This window comes from Artemia franciscana, chromosome 8, assembly GCF_032884065.1.
Source record: "Artemia franciscana chromosome 8, ASM3288406v1, whole genome shotgun sequence".
NCBI classification, from domain to species: Eukaryota; Metazoa; Arthropoda; class Branchiopoda; order Anostraca; family Artemiidae; genus Artemia; species Artemia franciscana.
The window spans coordinates 9239878-9256635 of record NC_088870.1 but is presented as its reverse complement, the minus strand read 5'-3'; the positions used below and the strand labels follow the sequence as shown (position 1 = coordinate 9256635).

General features: G+C 34.8%; 1 protein-coding gene across 1 annotated transcript in view; it reads right to left on the bottom strand.

Moving 5' to 3' along the window:
* Positions 1-12076: 12076 nt before the first annotated feature.
* The window catches only part of LOC136030605 (GRB10-interacting GYF protein 2-like), an 86071-nt gene continuing 81389 nt past the window's right edge, over positions 12077-16758 (bottom strand). The window contains exon 24 of the mRNA XM_065709674.1: positions 12077-13754. Within this exon, the coding sequence (XP_065565746.1) occupies positions 13635-13754 (120 nt within the window). The 3' untranslated portion in view covers positions 12077-13634. The remainder of the gene's footprint in view (positions 13755-16758) is intronic.

The window sequence follows — 16758 nt, the reverse complement described above, 5'->3', positions numbered from 1 at the left end:
ATTCAGCGTATCAAAGAACTCTATTGTAGAGGTTTCAAACTCATATCTGTAAAAATGTGGAATTTTTGTAAATTTTGCCAGAAGAAAGATCACGGAGGGGTGTTTATTTGTTTCTTTGTTTATTTTTTTTGTTTTGTTTTTTTCAGTGGTGATTGTATCGACCCAGTGGTTCTAAAACGTCGAGAGAGGGCTCATTCTAACGGAATTGAAATGTAAATGTACTAGTGCCCTTTTCAAGTGACCAAAAAATTGGAGCGCAACTAGGCCCTTTCCCACGCCACTTTTCCCCAAAATCGTCTGGTCAAAATTCGAGATATCTGTTTTCTTCAGAATAGTTGAAAAGCCCAATAGCTATGCCTTTAGAGATAAAATAGCCCCCTATAGCCCCTGGTGAAAGGTTTTTAAGTTATAAAATTTACCCATTGTTTTATTTGTTACTGGGAAGTATTCATACATTTTTCGGGTGGGGAGGGGAAGACGAATTTTCTGATGGGAGGATTTTGCACGGGGAGAATATTCCATGCGGAGAGAAATTTTCAGGGGTTGAACTTTTCAAGAGAAGTTTTACACTGCGTGAATTTGCCAGAATTCCTTCCGAAACTTCTTTATATGTCTTGCCGTCTCTTTACCGATTCAATTTTAGGCGTGGAGTTGTTAAGGGTAATTTTCCAGGGTAAATTTTCACCTGGATTGAATTATCCAGAGGATATTTCTTTGGGGAGGGAGATTTTTCCGTGAAGGTGGAAAAGTATCCTGTATAAAGTATAAAGTATCCTGACGTTATTTAAAAAACGATTACAACTCAAACCTAAGAAAAACAAGTTTTTTCAACTGAAAGTAAGGAGCAACATTAAAACTTAAAACTAAACAAATTATTACGTATATGAGGCGTGTTGCCCCCTCCTCAACACCTCACTCTATAAACTAAAGTTTAAATTTTGTCCTAATTCTTTACAAATGTTTCCTGAAGCACAAGCGCGATGCACTTTGAGCACTTTCTTCACCTGAAGCACTTTCATATGAGTAATAATTTCAGTTCGTTATAATTTTTACTGTTGTTCCTTACTTTCATTTGAAAAAACTTTTTTTTTATTTAATGAAGCTTAGAGACAACATTTTTCTAATGGCAATAGAAAAAGTATGTTAATTAAAGTAAAAGTATATAAAAATGACGAAAGTAAATTACAAAAAAAATACACAAAACAATAGTGTACTTACAAAACCTAAGATACTAACTCCCAGCATTCAGTTCTGTTGAGAGATGCCGTAGCGTTTGACGGATATTCTTTAACAATGTCGACAGTTTTGAACTTGGTTATCAAACACCAAACTATTTAATGTCTTTAGACTCAATTGAGTATAAAAAGTTACGCATTATCGAAGTAGTTTGTTAAAAGTAAAACATTAAAACTCAATCTAAGAAAATCGAATAAGATTTTTTAATTCAATATATTTAATCTAACTTTGAAGGCCAAAAACCAATCACTGTACCTTCCAGTATTCTAATCTTGGTTTGGAGACTTATCTTCCTATTCTCCCAAACTTATTTTAATCGTGAGAAAAAAAAAATCTGAGCCTTGGCTATTCTACTTTTAACATCTTCACTCCTCCCACTAACTTTACTAATAATACTATCAGGGTAAATGAAGCTATCCACCTGATCAATCTTTTCGTTACCCAACGCCACCTTTTCATCTTCACTTATTCCTAGCCTTAGTCACTTAGTCTTCTTAACATTAATTTTCAAACCTATTCTAGCACCCTGAACTTGTAAAACCTCTAAAAGTTCAATCATTTTGCTCAAACTTTCATCTAGGATGCTTAAACCATCAGCATAATCTAAGTTAAGGAGAGTTTTTCCTCCCCAGTTGATTCCGTGGTATCCCATTGTCTTTCCTGTGCTCCTTAAGACGAAGTCCATCAAAATGATCCATATAAACGGGATAGAATACAAATCTGCTTAACTCTTAATTTTCTAACTGTTCGTGGTAACAAACTGTAGAAAGGAACGACCCGGCTCAATAGTAACCGAAACTCTAAAAAACAGAATTTTGATACCAATAGTTACATCAAAAGAACCACATTTTAATGTTGATTTTGGATATATTAAATAAAATAAGCAATTTTTTTTAACTGAAAGTAAGGAGTGACATTAAAATTTAAAACGAACAGAAATTACTCCGTATATGAAAGGGGCCGTTCCCTTCTCAACGCCCCGCTCTTTACGCTAAATTTTGACTCTTTCTCTCAACTCTACTTTTCAAAACAGTAATAACTTTAGTGTAAAGAGCGAAAGAGGGAACGGTCCCTCTCATATACGGAGTAATTTCTGTTCGTCTTAAGTTTTAATTTCGCTCCTTACTTTCAGTTAAAAAAAACTTGTTTTTTTATTTAATTAGAATAAAAGAAATAAGTGTAAATGTAAGATCAAGAACTGTGGCTCAGCTAGCTGAAGAAGTTCGAGAGAAGACCAAAAAGTTCTCTGGAAATCTAAAGGTTTCAGCAACGAATTCCAAATCTGCGGGTCAGGTAGAATTTTTTCTTCTGAATGAAAGAATACTTATCAGAATAAAAAAAATAAATGTAACATATCCAATAACTTTCATTTTCTGGTATTACCCTTGGTGATGAATTTACATCTTTGGTAGGGGATTGAGGTTCATTTTAATTTTTATTAGAGAAAAACATAATAAAAAGAAGGATTTATTAGCTCTTCTGAACCGTCCTGAAGTTTTGTGAATGAACTCATCCTCAGTTGAAACAAAATTTGGAGAATTTTTCAAGGTCTGCCCACTTCTGAATCTGGATTTATGTTTACTACTGTTACATGCCCGTCTTGTTTATATTTAGTCCCAAACAATCAGCTGGTCATCTAAGGAGGTGGAAGGATGTCGTAAGGAAAGATTTTAGGGAAACGGAAACTTTTTGGGAGGGTGTACAGAGGGAGATTTTGAATAATTTGGCATGGAGAAGGAGCATGGTTAGCTGTGTTGGCATCAGGCTGTGTGGTCCTGCTGTGAGTTGTTAACATTAGCATCAAATTTTGATTTATATTTAACGCATGTTTTATAAAAATCTTAATAGTTTTTTGTGAGGACATCACTAAAATTGATGAGCTCAAAGACAGTTGAGTAGACAGAACCCTGATTTTAGAGGGCTCCAACCTAATTTGGGTTGTGGTAGTCCCTTCGGGAAAAAATCTGGTAACAAGAAGGTCGATCAAGTGGACAACTTAACTTATCTAGGTAGTATCTTTAGTAAAGACACGGGGGATTTGTGAAGATATTAAAAGTAGTAGTCATGGCCCGATATGTTTTTTCATAGTCGCAAAAAGTTTGGCAGAATAGGCATATAAGTCTGCAAGTTTATGATTAAAATATTTTAAACTTCAATAATGAGAGTGGTCAAGTGTGGTTCTGAAACGTGGAAGTTTCGAAAGACAGGAAAGGAATGACTGGATATTTTCCAGAGAGTTTGCCTACGAACAGTTTTGCATAAGTGACTGACTGATCGCATCTCAAAAAGGAAGTTTACAAAGACTGTGGTTCAATCTTGCTTTCTAGGGTTATGATGAAACAAAGAAGGAGATGGCTAGGTCTGGATTTGCCGATGAAGGATGGCAGATTGTCTAAGATAATCCTTGTCGGTTAACGGTTGAGGCCCAAACAAACAGCAGGTCGTCCCCTAAGGAGGTGGGAGGATTTCGTATGGAGAGATCTCAGGGAAACGGAAATTTCTTGAGAGGGTGTAAAGAGGGAGGTTTGAATGAATTAGCATGGAGGAGGATGGTTAGCTGTGTTGCCTTCAGGCGGTGTGGTCCTGTTGTGAGTTGTTAATAGTAGTAGCAGTAATATCAAATTTTCAAGGTGAAAGGAGAGCATTTGTCCTCTCCTTAAAATTTTATACACCCCCCCTTAAGTTCCAAAAAATACATTTTAGTTATTTTGGTTATTTTTTTTTTGTTTTAAAAAAAGTCAATACATAATTGCTCCCCTTGATTCTAAAAAGGCATTACCCCCACCCCCAACATTTTTGTGAATTGACACCGCTTTACATATGTAAAAAGGGTGTTCCCATCCCTAAATACGCCTGGACAGACTTCCAAGCCGAGGTATGGATGCATGGGCGTCAACAGGGGCAACGGCTCCTCTTTGTGAAAATAAGGTAATATAATCAATATAATATGTCATTCTGATACCAAGGGCCCATTGCAGTTGCTTTTTCTTGTCCCTGGATCCATTTAAAACCATAATAATTTTTATTTCATTGAAAATATCAATTTGAAATTGGAAATTTGAAAAACGTTCTAAGCTATTTCATTTTTTATCATCAAACCTAGTCAATGAAAAATTTCTTAGTGACATTCTTGCATCTAGCCGAGTATGTATGTTGTACTTCTGCACATTAGCATTTTTAGTAAAATTTCTTCAATAAAATTCATATTTTCGATGTTGAACACAAAATTTTCTAGGGAGATATCGGCATTTTCATGAAAATTTCTTAGAAAATATTGCTGTTTCTAAAGTTAGACAACTCTTTATTAAGAAACATTGAAATTCTGTAAAGTTTTTTTGGATGATATGTATTTTCCTTAAGTTAAAAGCAATATTTTTTTAAGATGAATCTAAATCAGGCTTCCCTATTATAAGACGTTTTCATAAAAAAGTAAAGGGTTACATTAGACCAAAGACGAGCAGAAATTAAGTCGTAAATGAATATTATTAAACAAACAGAAATCAATAACAATAAATAAGTGAAACCCAAAACGAGCAGAAATTAAAATGGATAATCAAGCCAAAATGGGTCGAAACATGCCAAAACAATCAAGTCAAAACATAATTATTGAACATTTTGACTATTTTGAACAGAATGGGAATCTCAGAATTGTGATCAGAGTTGACGACAGGGAATATCTAAAAAGGTCAGGGAAGAGAGTATCTAAAAACGACAAAAGAGGGAATTAATCATCTTTGACTTATAAACATGCATTAGAGATTTGAATTTCCAATCGAATAAGCCCCGCTCTGAAGCTTCCACGATAGCTCTTTCCGTACGAAGTGACCTGGTAAAAAAAAACTTAAAAAAAGAAAAAATAAATAACAATACACAGAGCCCAGTTCACTTTTTATCTAGGCAGCGCTGCTGCATTACGTAAGAAACGTTTAAATTTCTGGTAAAACTTCTTAAACAGTAAAATTATATTTCTTAAGTTAGGTGTAACGTTTTCTGGAGAAACACTAGACTTTTAACCTTTTTTTTGCTGAGATAAAATTGCGTTACGGTTTAGTTTGGGCAAAAACACAGGTACGGAGTCTGACTCGAGGAAAGAAATTTCTCAACTTTTGCAAGAAATAATTTTTCGAAAGAATCTTTGGGAGGGGAACACCATCTTTGCCCTCTACGTGTAAGTAAAAACATGAACACAGAAAAATAGACGTCTAGAAAAAGTAATCGAATGCGATAACCACAATATTTGCTTTCCCATCCCTCTAATTTATACATAAATGGTTAATGAAATTCAAATTTAGGCAATAATCCATTATTTAAACACTGTAAAAGAGAGGAGTAGCTGGGCTCAGTCAAATTGGCTTTTATAAAACGAACTTACAAGGAATGGCCTCGCAGCTCCTTGTGACGTTGGAGAAGCCAATGTGTAAGTTTACGAATCCAATTCAGTAATACCCATACCGTTTCCTAAGAAGACATTTACAACACACAGTTGTAAAAATTGAATGAAGTCTAAAAAAATCATTAAAAAAAAAAAAAAAACCATTAATAAAAAAAAAATCCGACTAGTTTCAGCCGTGGCCTAAGATCTGAAGCAGCTTGGAGGGTTTAAAAGCCAGAGAGGTTTGTTTTAATACTTTGTTACAACCTTTATCGTTTTCTCAAGGAACGCTTCGATGCTACAAGATGTGAAAAATTACGCTTCAACCACAACCTTCATTTGAAGCTATAAACCCTTTCAGGGCTGAATTATGATAGGTCAAAAAAAAAATCCATTTCCAGATTTTAACCTTAAATGAGCTCACCTATGATGAATTAGCATCATTCGCTGTCACAAGCTGCAAAATCCATATACTGATCTGACATGGAAATTTATTTTTGCTGACACTACAAGGAAGAAGAAATATAAAATTGTCATTGGGTATGAAAGATTTTGAAACAGTTTCTCTTCTGCACCAGACACAATGAAATCTGGCACTTTGAACACTGGATTCGAGCACAAGCGGAGCAGAGCCGGCATTGCTTCTTATGAGCCACTGCATCCGGCTAATGCTGGATGCCGTCATAGTGAACACTATCATATGGCTTTGGTCTTTTTGGAGTGAAACAGCCTTGGTCTCTGAGGGGTCTTCCACGAGACCTTGGAGTTGCATCACTTGTAGAGATAGGGTAGATGGCGATTTCGTTCTTTAAGTCTAAGAAGCTCTTTTTGTGGGTTCGGCCATGCTCACCCATATGACAATGATAAAGGAACAATGCGTTGACGACTGAAACATCCAAGAAATTGTAAAAGAGACGCATATACCATTTCTTCCCATGGATATCTATCCTGTACAGCCCAATGAGCATGTCACTGAGGTCAGCGCCACCCGTGAATTTGTTGCACTCAGCAATGCACAGGAGACGAACAACGTCAATCTACTTCTTCAACTTACTGTCCCAATGTTAGCAGTTGCCTGAACGTTCAGCGCCGACAAATGACGAAGCAATGCAGACGCTCTTGTTGTCGAACCACTTCATAGCCACTATACCGCTATTGGTCTTAACTCTGTATGCCAATATCGTCTTAATATTACTCTAAGTACCCTCGCCAGTTTCTGCTCTTGTAATTTACACTTTGAACAAGCTAAGGATTCGTTCTGTTTTTGCCCCTTTTTCATAATAATTTCAACCCCCCCCCCCATTTGCTCTTAGTTCTTGTTTTGTTAGGAAGTATTACCAAAGAAAAATAAAGTGGTTACTTGTAAAAAACAATTTGGAACTCGTCAAATTTTCGTCCTTTTTACTGGCCAAAAATTAAAAAAGCAACAACGGGTAGAAAGAGACGGAGTTATTTGACTTCCCTTTTTAACATGTGATAATCTTGCGAAAATACGTCGAAAAAGTAGCTTTTTTTCTTCTTCTTTTTAAATCACAAATAATTAGAGAGACTATTTTACTGACTAAAACTTCGTTCTTTTTACTGGTTTAAAATCTCACAAAGAAGAGCAAATCGAGTAGAATTTAACTTGTTCCATTTCCGGGCCAATTGGTCAGTTCTTAATAATGCGGGATTATTTGACCTCCTTTTCTGACATGCTTTAAGATCATAATATAATTGGCTTGTGAAAATACTTCATAAGCGTGAACCAATGAAACTATGACACTTTTCTACGAAACTATTGGTTAAAGACTCTTTGGTTAAAGGTCTCTTTGGTTAAAGACTAATCAGGTATAAACTAATCACTAATCACAGTATAAGCTATTACACAAATTACAGTGACAAAGTGCTACACACAGTGACGTTTTCTTTTTCTTAAAAGGTCAACTTCTTTTTGCAATATAACCAATGGTCCAAGTAACTCAGCATCTAGCCTCTTTACTCTGCTTTGGACCAGGAGGGCTCTGCGTGATTGGAACCATCCGACACTTCCCTTGCTTTTCCCCTTAGGTACCTGTTTGTAGCTGGGTTGACTCTGACTGAGCTTACAGTCGAAACGCTGACCCCCTTTAAAACAAATAATCAGCCACACAAGGACCCAAACACCTGTTTATTCTTAATCTGGGCAAAACTCGTTTGTTGGCATGTATGTAATAATGAAAGCGGGTCAGATGCGAGGTATTAGAAAATTTGTTAAATAGAATGTTCAGAAAACGTGTTGATGTTTGAACTTTAACTCAAAAACGCCAAAAATATAAATTCTACATACAAATGTAAAATATAAATATGTAGCATTAGTTTTATATTGCATTTGGGTTAATAAACCGCAATTGGACTAGAAACTTAGGAACAAAGCTATTTTCTCCAATTACACACTACTTCTTTTTTCAGTCTTCTATGTGAATTAGGAGCACATTCTCGACAAAAATTTTGATTAATTTTTAATTTATAGCTTTGTTTGGTTTTTATTCATATTTTGAAGGAAGCATTTCATGAAATGTGACGAAAAAAAAATCCAAAAAAGGAGAACAACAAGGATCCATGAATTTGTCGTTGCATTTATGATTACAAAGCATAATTTGAGGTGGTAATTTTCCAAACAATAATGCCTCTAAGAAAAGAGAGGAAAAAATTCAATATTTGCACGTATTCAAAACTCCTAGAAAAAATAAATGGACTTATGAACTTCATCAATGCATAAGGAGAAAAAAAAGAAGTAAATATAAATATCTCATACAGTTTTCCCTTTAAATCAAAAGCCCCAACAGGTATTTCCTACTTGTGGGGGACAGACGAATACTATCAGGAATGTTGTCCCTGCCAGGATTTAATTAGGAGTATTTTTCTTTTGATCATTTGGGAAAATATTTTCTTGTTTCCCGAAGGAGTCATTGCCCCTGTCTGGTGGCGCCAATGATTCAAAGGGACTGGATGATTTACAAGAATAAACAGATTTCGCCAAGAAAATAGATACCATTGCCGGATTTTAGCTACGCACCACCTTTCTGGTCAAGAATACCACTAAATGAACCATGGAAAATTCTTTTTTATATTGTTCTTCCGGGAATAAAAGATTGTACAAAAAGACAACAAAAATTTTTCAGAAAAAAGGGAATAAAAAAAAAGTTTTTGGGCATCTGAGATGACCCCTGCACCTTCTTTTAACTACCTTGGACCAAGTTCAGAAGTCGGGTATCTTCTTCATAATACCAGAATGACTAATTATGAAATATTTAAAAGATTTAGAGACATGGTGTACGTTAAATCGACATTTTCGTTTTTTACACATGTGGATAAGTTTTCAATCAGTGTTTAAAATACACAATAGACGTAGCACTGTACAATACGAAGTATATCTCGAAAGGGCATTATAAACGACTTAGGCATGTCCTTTGGGTGTACCCAAGGACCAAATCCTTAGAAAGGACCAATAAAGAGAATAAAGGAAGTAAACCACATATGAACTTCGGACGAGATTTGAGGTGTTCAAAAGCCAAATTAGTTTAACCTTAAAACATAAAATGCAAAAGATTGAAGAGAAAGGTATACTGATGAGTTTCATTTTAACCCAGATCATCCGACAGAAAAAAATGTTATCCGCACACATGCCTAAGTATAACTCTGTACCTAGACTGGGGTCTGGATCTTAAGGGTATAAGTATGTGTGAAGGCAACCCCTCTTCGTGTATACAGTCTGGTTGGTTGACGGAAACAAGTTATAGAACAGGCAACCTGTAAGACTGGGAGCTTGTATGATTATGAAAAAAAAAAAAAAAAAAAACACCAACACTATCTAGCCTTTGGTGTCTCTTGGCATTTTTCAGACTCCTAGTTGGTTTTTTTTTCGGAAACGAAGATAAGACACTTATTAACTAAGATTCGGATACTTATTATAAGATCGGCATCTCTAATTTTGCATTATTACTGCATTAAAAAGTGGATCTATTGAATTTTTTTTCGATTCTAGCGCCAGTTTCTACTCTTGTAATTTACCCAATATATTTGAGCACACTTTTCTAAAAACATCTAACAATTCAGACAAGTCAAACTTCGCTCGTTTTCTTCCCTTTTAACTAATATTTTCAACACTTCCTGTTTTTTACCGCACTATGTTCTGTAGAACTTAGATTGGGAGTTGTATTCAAAATCTTGTTTTATGAAGAAGTATAATAAGAGCGGGATATAGAGGGGTTAGTTGTCAAAACAGTTTGGAACTCGCCAAATTTTCTTTCCTTTTACTAGCTCAAAAATTAACAAAGCAACAGCGGGTATAAAAAGACGTAGTTATTTAATTTCCTTTCTGACATACGATTAACTTGCGAAAATACACCGAAAAACATACAAAAAGATTTAAACCATACTTTTTAATATGGAGGTAGAGGATATTAACATTTCTTTTTTTCTTTTTGACATCAAATGGCTGATCAAAATATTTCCGTGGAAAAATAAATATCTATTTATAATACCCAATTATAACAGCTAAGGCGTCTTTGGGCTTTAATACTGATCCAGTAGCCTTTTTCTTCTTCTTTTTAAGTTGCTTTTCTCTTTTATTGCTTCTTCTTTTATTATCTTCATATAATACCTGTTTTTATTAGCCTTAATTATAGTGAATTGTGGACGATTTCATTTTTTTTGTATGACTGTTTGTAGAAGATAATAATGAACATAAAAGCTCCTAATTTTTCCTGTTTCTAAAGAATGTATAAGTACAGCTAGTTCGAAGAACGCTTGTATTACCAATCGACGGGAAAACGTAACGACTGTACAAATTACGCTTTGTAATTTACGCTATAAACGTTAGCGTAATTACCTCATTGTAATTACGCTTTGGACGGGTCAAGACTTCGCTCTGTTTTTGTTCCTTTTAGATAATACTTTCAACATTTCCTCCCATTTCCTCATAGTTCTTGTTTCTTAGGAACAATTACCAAAGGGAAACAGAGAGATTACTTGTAAAAACAATTTGGAATTCGTGAAATTTTTGTTCTTTTTACTGGCTCAAAAATTAACAAAACAAGAATGGGTAAAAAGAGACGAACTGTTTGACTTTTCTTTCTGACTAGCGATAAACTTGCGAAGGTACGTCGAAAAAAACAAAGATAAAGGTTTAAACCATGTTTTTTAATATGGAGGTAGAGGATTTTCTTTTTTTCTTTGACATCAAATGGCTGATCCAAATATTTCCGTGGAAATACAAATGTTTGTTTATAATGCCCGGTTGTTACAGCTAATCGATGTTGGTAATAGAGACATTATAGGGTAATAATTCATATAATGCCTTTATTACCCGATAATGTCTTTATTACCCTTGATTATAGTGAATTGTGGACGATTTCATTTTTTTGTATAACTGTTTATAAAAGATAATAATGAACATAAAAGCTCCTAATTTTTCCTGTTTCTAAAGAATGTATAAGTACAACTAGTTCGAAGAACGCTTGTATTATCAATCGATGGGAAAACGTAACGACTGTACAAATTAAGATACAATTGTCATACAATTCAACTTCGAGTCACTCAAATTCTTCCTGGCACATTTAATTTCAAGGTCTTTGTGCATTTATTAAATATCCCATACATAAAGCACCACTAAAAACACAAACCATAGACAAACTGCAATAAGACCATAGACCTTAAAGCCATCCAAAGGAACAAGTACGCATGCGCACTTTTTATGTTTTGAGAGAAAGCAAACTTCAAATATTCAAGAATTAGGTAGATAAATAATTGACTAATGGTATATCAAGCCCTAAGTTTTTAGTGCTGATGCCAAAAAATAGAAAAAAAATTAAACCGGCATGTACTATGGACCTAGCTATATCCGCAACTAATTCGATTAATATGTTCTTCATATTACCCAGTTCAGTTTTTTAACAGCCGTAAATACTTTTAATTGAGGATATTATCAGATAATGGATCAAGAACAGGAATAATAAGTGACATAACTGACAATGGACCACCAAACGTTGCAAGTCTCGGTATAAATGTATGAGAAGTCCATAACATAAGGAGACATGTTAAGAAAACAATTCCTACTTAATAATATGCAAAATAACCCTAGTTAACAGATTTTTAGGTGGGAGAACCCTTTAGCATTACTTTTTTCCCTGTTGGTTAATTTTTACAGCTTTTGGGAGTTGGTTTTATAAAAGATTTTCAAGACTTGAAGAATAGACATAAATATTGAAAATGTGCTTTAAAAACTGGAAATACAGCGAAAGAAGTGATGATAAAGGTTCCCCCGGTAGATAATATGTTAAATAGGATAATTTTGCATTCCATGAAGTAAGAATGTATTACTAGCATGTCTCCTTATGTAGTGAACTGCTCATACATTTACACCCAAGTCTCTTTTTTAGTTGATCGCGTGTTGCCGCAATTATTATTGACAGTATTCGTACTACCGCTTTCTATTTCGTTTCACTCCTTTGTAACGTATTTTTAGCTCTAGTTCTTCGTTTGTTTCAAGTTTTCAGTCTTATTTCTTTTTTACACAAGCCTTTTTTATAGTTTTTAATTCTTCCTTTTATTTTTAATGATTTTTGACTTCCATTAAGCTTGTGATACTATTTTTATTTTAATACTGTTGGATTTATACTGCGAATTTGGCTTTCTTTTTAGCTTGTGATAAAACTTAGCTTTAGTTAGATAAAACTAAACCAAACTTTTAAACTATAAAATAAATATCGTTTATAAATAATGTATTATCTATCTATTTATCTAGCTACTGGTGTTTTGGAAGAAAGGGTTGACCATCTAGGGACAGAAGAAACAATACGATTAAAGACGATTAAAATCGACGGATTAAAACTTACTTTTCAGCCAAGGAGCTTTATTCTTTTTATCACTTGTCCCTAGTTGTAAGAACTTATAGTATGGCTGTTTTAAAGTTTTAATTTTGAAGTTTCAATTTTAAATTTAGTTTCAGAAAAATTAATTTTAAATCGTCAGCTTTAAAGTTTTGTTTGGCCTTAAGATTTCTTGTTAGAAGCTTATATTTTGAAGTTGTGATTTTGCACTTTTGGTTTTAAGGTTTTACGAATAATTTTTATTTGCGTTAAATTTTCAGTTTTAAATTTTTAATTTTTAAAGTTTCAATTTTAAATTGAGTTTTGGGTTGACCATCTAGGGACAGAAGAAACAATACAATTAAGGGACGATTCAAATGGACAAATTAAAACTCGGTTTTCAGCCAAGGGGCTTTATTCTTTTTATCACTTGTCCCTAGTTGCAAGAAATTACAGCATGGCTATTTCTTGTGTACATGGGTTATGAAGTTTAAGGAGAGAATGTAAACATTCATTTTAATGCCACGATTTTTTAAATCAGGGAGGGAGGAGGTATTTCCTCCTACCAAAAGAGGAAATTCCTCCTATCTTGTAGGCAGATATTGTGATGTCATCAATAAATTTGTAGTGCATATGCACCCTTGGACACCTGAGAAAAGAAGAAGAAAAAGATGATGAAACAGTTGATAGTGTAAATTAGTGACCAATAATTACAACACCAAATTGAATTTGGATTTTCATTTACCAAAACAATTAGCAGCAGAATCAAAATTTTATCTTCTGATACCAGATTATTACCGATGCATTCCAGTGCCATCAAGTGGGTTAAATTCCTACGCGTCTTTAATTACAATATAAACAATTACGAAGTGACTATGCAATGGCTTTTAACCAAATAGGATACACTTGGCCGCTAAGTGCAACAGAATAATAAAGATATAACAAAAAGCCGCAAATAAAGCACGTAAGACCACTTGCAGCACAAACTGTTTTCATTTTAAGCCAATTAATATGGCGATACGCCTATACTCTTGTTACGGTTTGTCTATAACACAAACACTTTCTTTAAAGCTGGCCTTAACAAAACACAAACACTAAAAAATCCTTTTTAAAGTGGGCGTAGTAGGATTCAACAGGTACACCTTTTGCATGTTCATCCAAAATTAAAAATCAAAAATCACTGGCAATAAAGTTGTTCAATTTCCGTAATCTCTTTCACCAACGTTGAAACGATCTGAAGCACCAGATACACTGAAACCAAGGAGAGAGCTTCCATCAACTTTCTTGCCTCCTTTTTTCCCCTTTTTTGACTTGCTCTAAAAATTGAAAGAGAACGGTTACTTTCATCTAATAATACTGATCACCAGATACACTAAAATCAGGGATAGTTTCGATCAACTTCCTTGCCTTCTTTTCCCCCTATTTGCACTTGCTCTAAAATAGAAATTGGAATGATCAGAGCGGTAGACTTGAAATCCTGAAGACAGGGATTCGAGTCCTGGTGTTGCAGTAGATTTGGTTGGAACGTCGGTCAATGGTGTCTCTGTAAGCTGAGCCCGAGACGACCCAGCTCTAAATGAGTACCTGGAGAAATCTGGGCGAAAAACACAGGAAGTGTCGGGAGATTTGCACACACCCAAAAAATGCACTCCCGGCCAAAGGCAGTGAATCACGAGACATTATATACCCAAATGTACCTTTTTTCCCACTATTATTTTCTTTATATTTGTTGGGGTTGAAGGATATCAACTCTACAACTCACCATCTGGAATCCACTGCTTGACAATAACCTACTGACGAGTCCCACTCTGTGTCAGGTAGATATCTGGTGTTCCATTGACAAAGTCCCAGAAAGGGATAATAAAATTAATTCTGTAAATTTGCTTGTCTCATTTTCTGCAAATTTGCGTTCTTTTCAAAAACACTTTCTTTGTAGCCTGGCATAAGGAGTACATTATATTAGAATTGCTTTCAGGTTCTGTTCAGAAGTTTACCAGGGCTGCCACAGATTCAAGGAGTCAAAAATATGGACTTCAGAAGTCTTTTTTTTTGGCAGAAAAAGGGACCTTTGGGGATCTTGTGGCCGCTCTGGTTTACAAGCCAAAGTTGCATATAATTATTAGAAGATTTGCGGCACTGTCAATTCCTTGATGATATTACTCTAGTGTACATAATTGCAGCTTAATAGCCAGTTATATAATTCCCCATATAGGGGCAGAATTATCATGAGACAATACTGCTTCAGAATATTAGGAATAACTAATAACCTCATCCAAATCAAAACTTTTGGTACCCAGGCCAGAGACCAGTTTCTGATGGCATTCACTACGCTGAGGATCAACAGGGAAAAAATTTTCAATCCCCCCTCCCAATCTGGATCTAGATTTACATATCTGACCATTTCTTTGACAAAGATAGTAGTGTGAGGCATTAGGTGTAAAAAAATTATATAAGAGGTTTCACATTGAAAGCCATAGCACCCCTCCACCCTCCAGAAGTCTCAAGGTTTTTCTGGTTTGTCAATATTTTCGTAACTTCTTTTGCGTATATTGGGATCCTTTTCTGTAAATATTCTTTCCTTCAAATTAGATTCCCTCGTACGTGCCTGACTGTTTGGAAAAAGAAAATTTTGGTCAGGTCTCAAGTTAAGGTAAAAATAAAACATAAAAACAAAAGCTCATAATTTCAACAATTTCCAAATTTGGCAACTTAGATATACTGAATTTTGAAAAAACAGACAATTTTAATTATCTTTAAAAACGAACAATATAAAAGAAAATCAATATGATCAATACATCCAACGTGTCCATTCAAAAATATGGGCTATATCTCCAACATCTATAGCACATTGTAACCGATGGTCTATAAATCAAATTTTGACATACACAAGAAAAAAAGAAAAGTATAACCTTTTCAAATTTACCAGGATTTCAAACGGAATTGCCACAAAAAACATTCAAAACAACCATACTTGAGATAGTTATACTACCCATAAGTATGTATAACAGTTTTCATTCAGAGTTCAAGGAGTTAACAACAAAACCAGATTTCATTTCCTTCGGATAACATCCATGCTTACATTAAGACAAATTGTGTAACTAACTAGTTTAAACCAAGATTGAAATAACGTTTCTCTCCCGCGTGGCTTTGAGCCAATATTGTAATTTTTTTCGAATGGTGATAAAAAAAAAAGTCTTATTGCTAATTAACGATACTGGATCAAATCAAGGAGTGATAAAGGTTTTACATTTTGCACTTTGATAAGTTTGTAAGGATGTAAAAAGCAGTCCAAACACGAGAGGCCGAGAAAATACAAAGTGCCCAGTTCTTGCAAGAAATTAATTTTAAACTGGATTTATTACCGGTGCTTTCGCAGAAAGTTAATACGATTCCTGAACTTTCGGATAGCATTGATGCCATACAAGTACAGTTAAGTAACATTAATACGCAGTTATCTAACAACGCTAAGACAAATGATGAAATTAAAAAAGAGCTGGAAAATGTGAAATCCGACCTAGCAGTCTCTTATGAACGAGCCAACAGGCTCGAAGCAGAGCAGAAAAGAACGAATTTAATCTTCTATAATTACACCCCTCAACAACTCGGCGATTATACTCTGAAGCAAGAAATAACGGGGTTATTAAATCGTACTATGCCGTCTCTCGGAATAAATCGAAGTGATATACGTGGCATTTTTAGATTGAAATCAGGGCCGATAGTAGTAAAGCTAAACTCGGTTGAAATCAGAGACTATATTTTAAGAAACAGCTCCGTATTAAGAAGGTTTGGTTTATCGGTGGCTCCGGATTACACAGCTATACAAAGGGAGGCCCGTAAAAATTTAAAGGAAATGTTGACTACTGCGCAAAATGATGGCCGTGATGCAAAATTACGAGGTGACAAACTATTCATCGAAGGCCAAATATTCAGGTATGATGGAAATTCAATAGTCGAGATTAAGCGTAATTTGAAGCCAGTACAAAATTCTGGTCCACCCTTAGTGCTAGGCTCCCAAATGATCCCAATAATATTCCGATGAGGCTAGTTAGTGATGCCAGTGATAGTGATACTGAGACATTAGTACCATCGACCAGCACTCCTCAGGCAGTATCGACAGCTAAAAGACCTGCTAGTGCTATTGTCAGCCCAAATGACTTGTTTCGACCAGGTACTCGTAATGTAACACCCAAAGGAAGCTATTCGCCAAGAAAGAAGTTTAATGAAAGACATCGTGGTGGTTTTTCACATGATTTTTATGACAATAAACACCGAAGTGAATTAGCGGATATAAATAACCGCACTCGTGAGTATTATCATGTT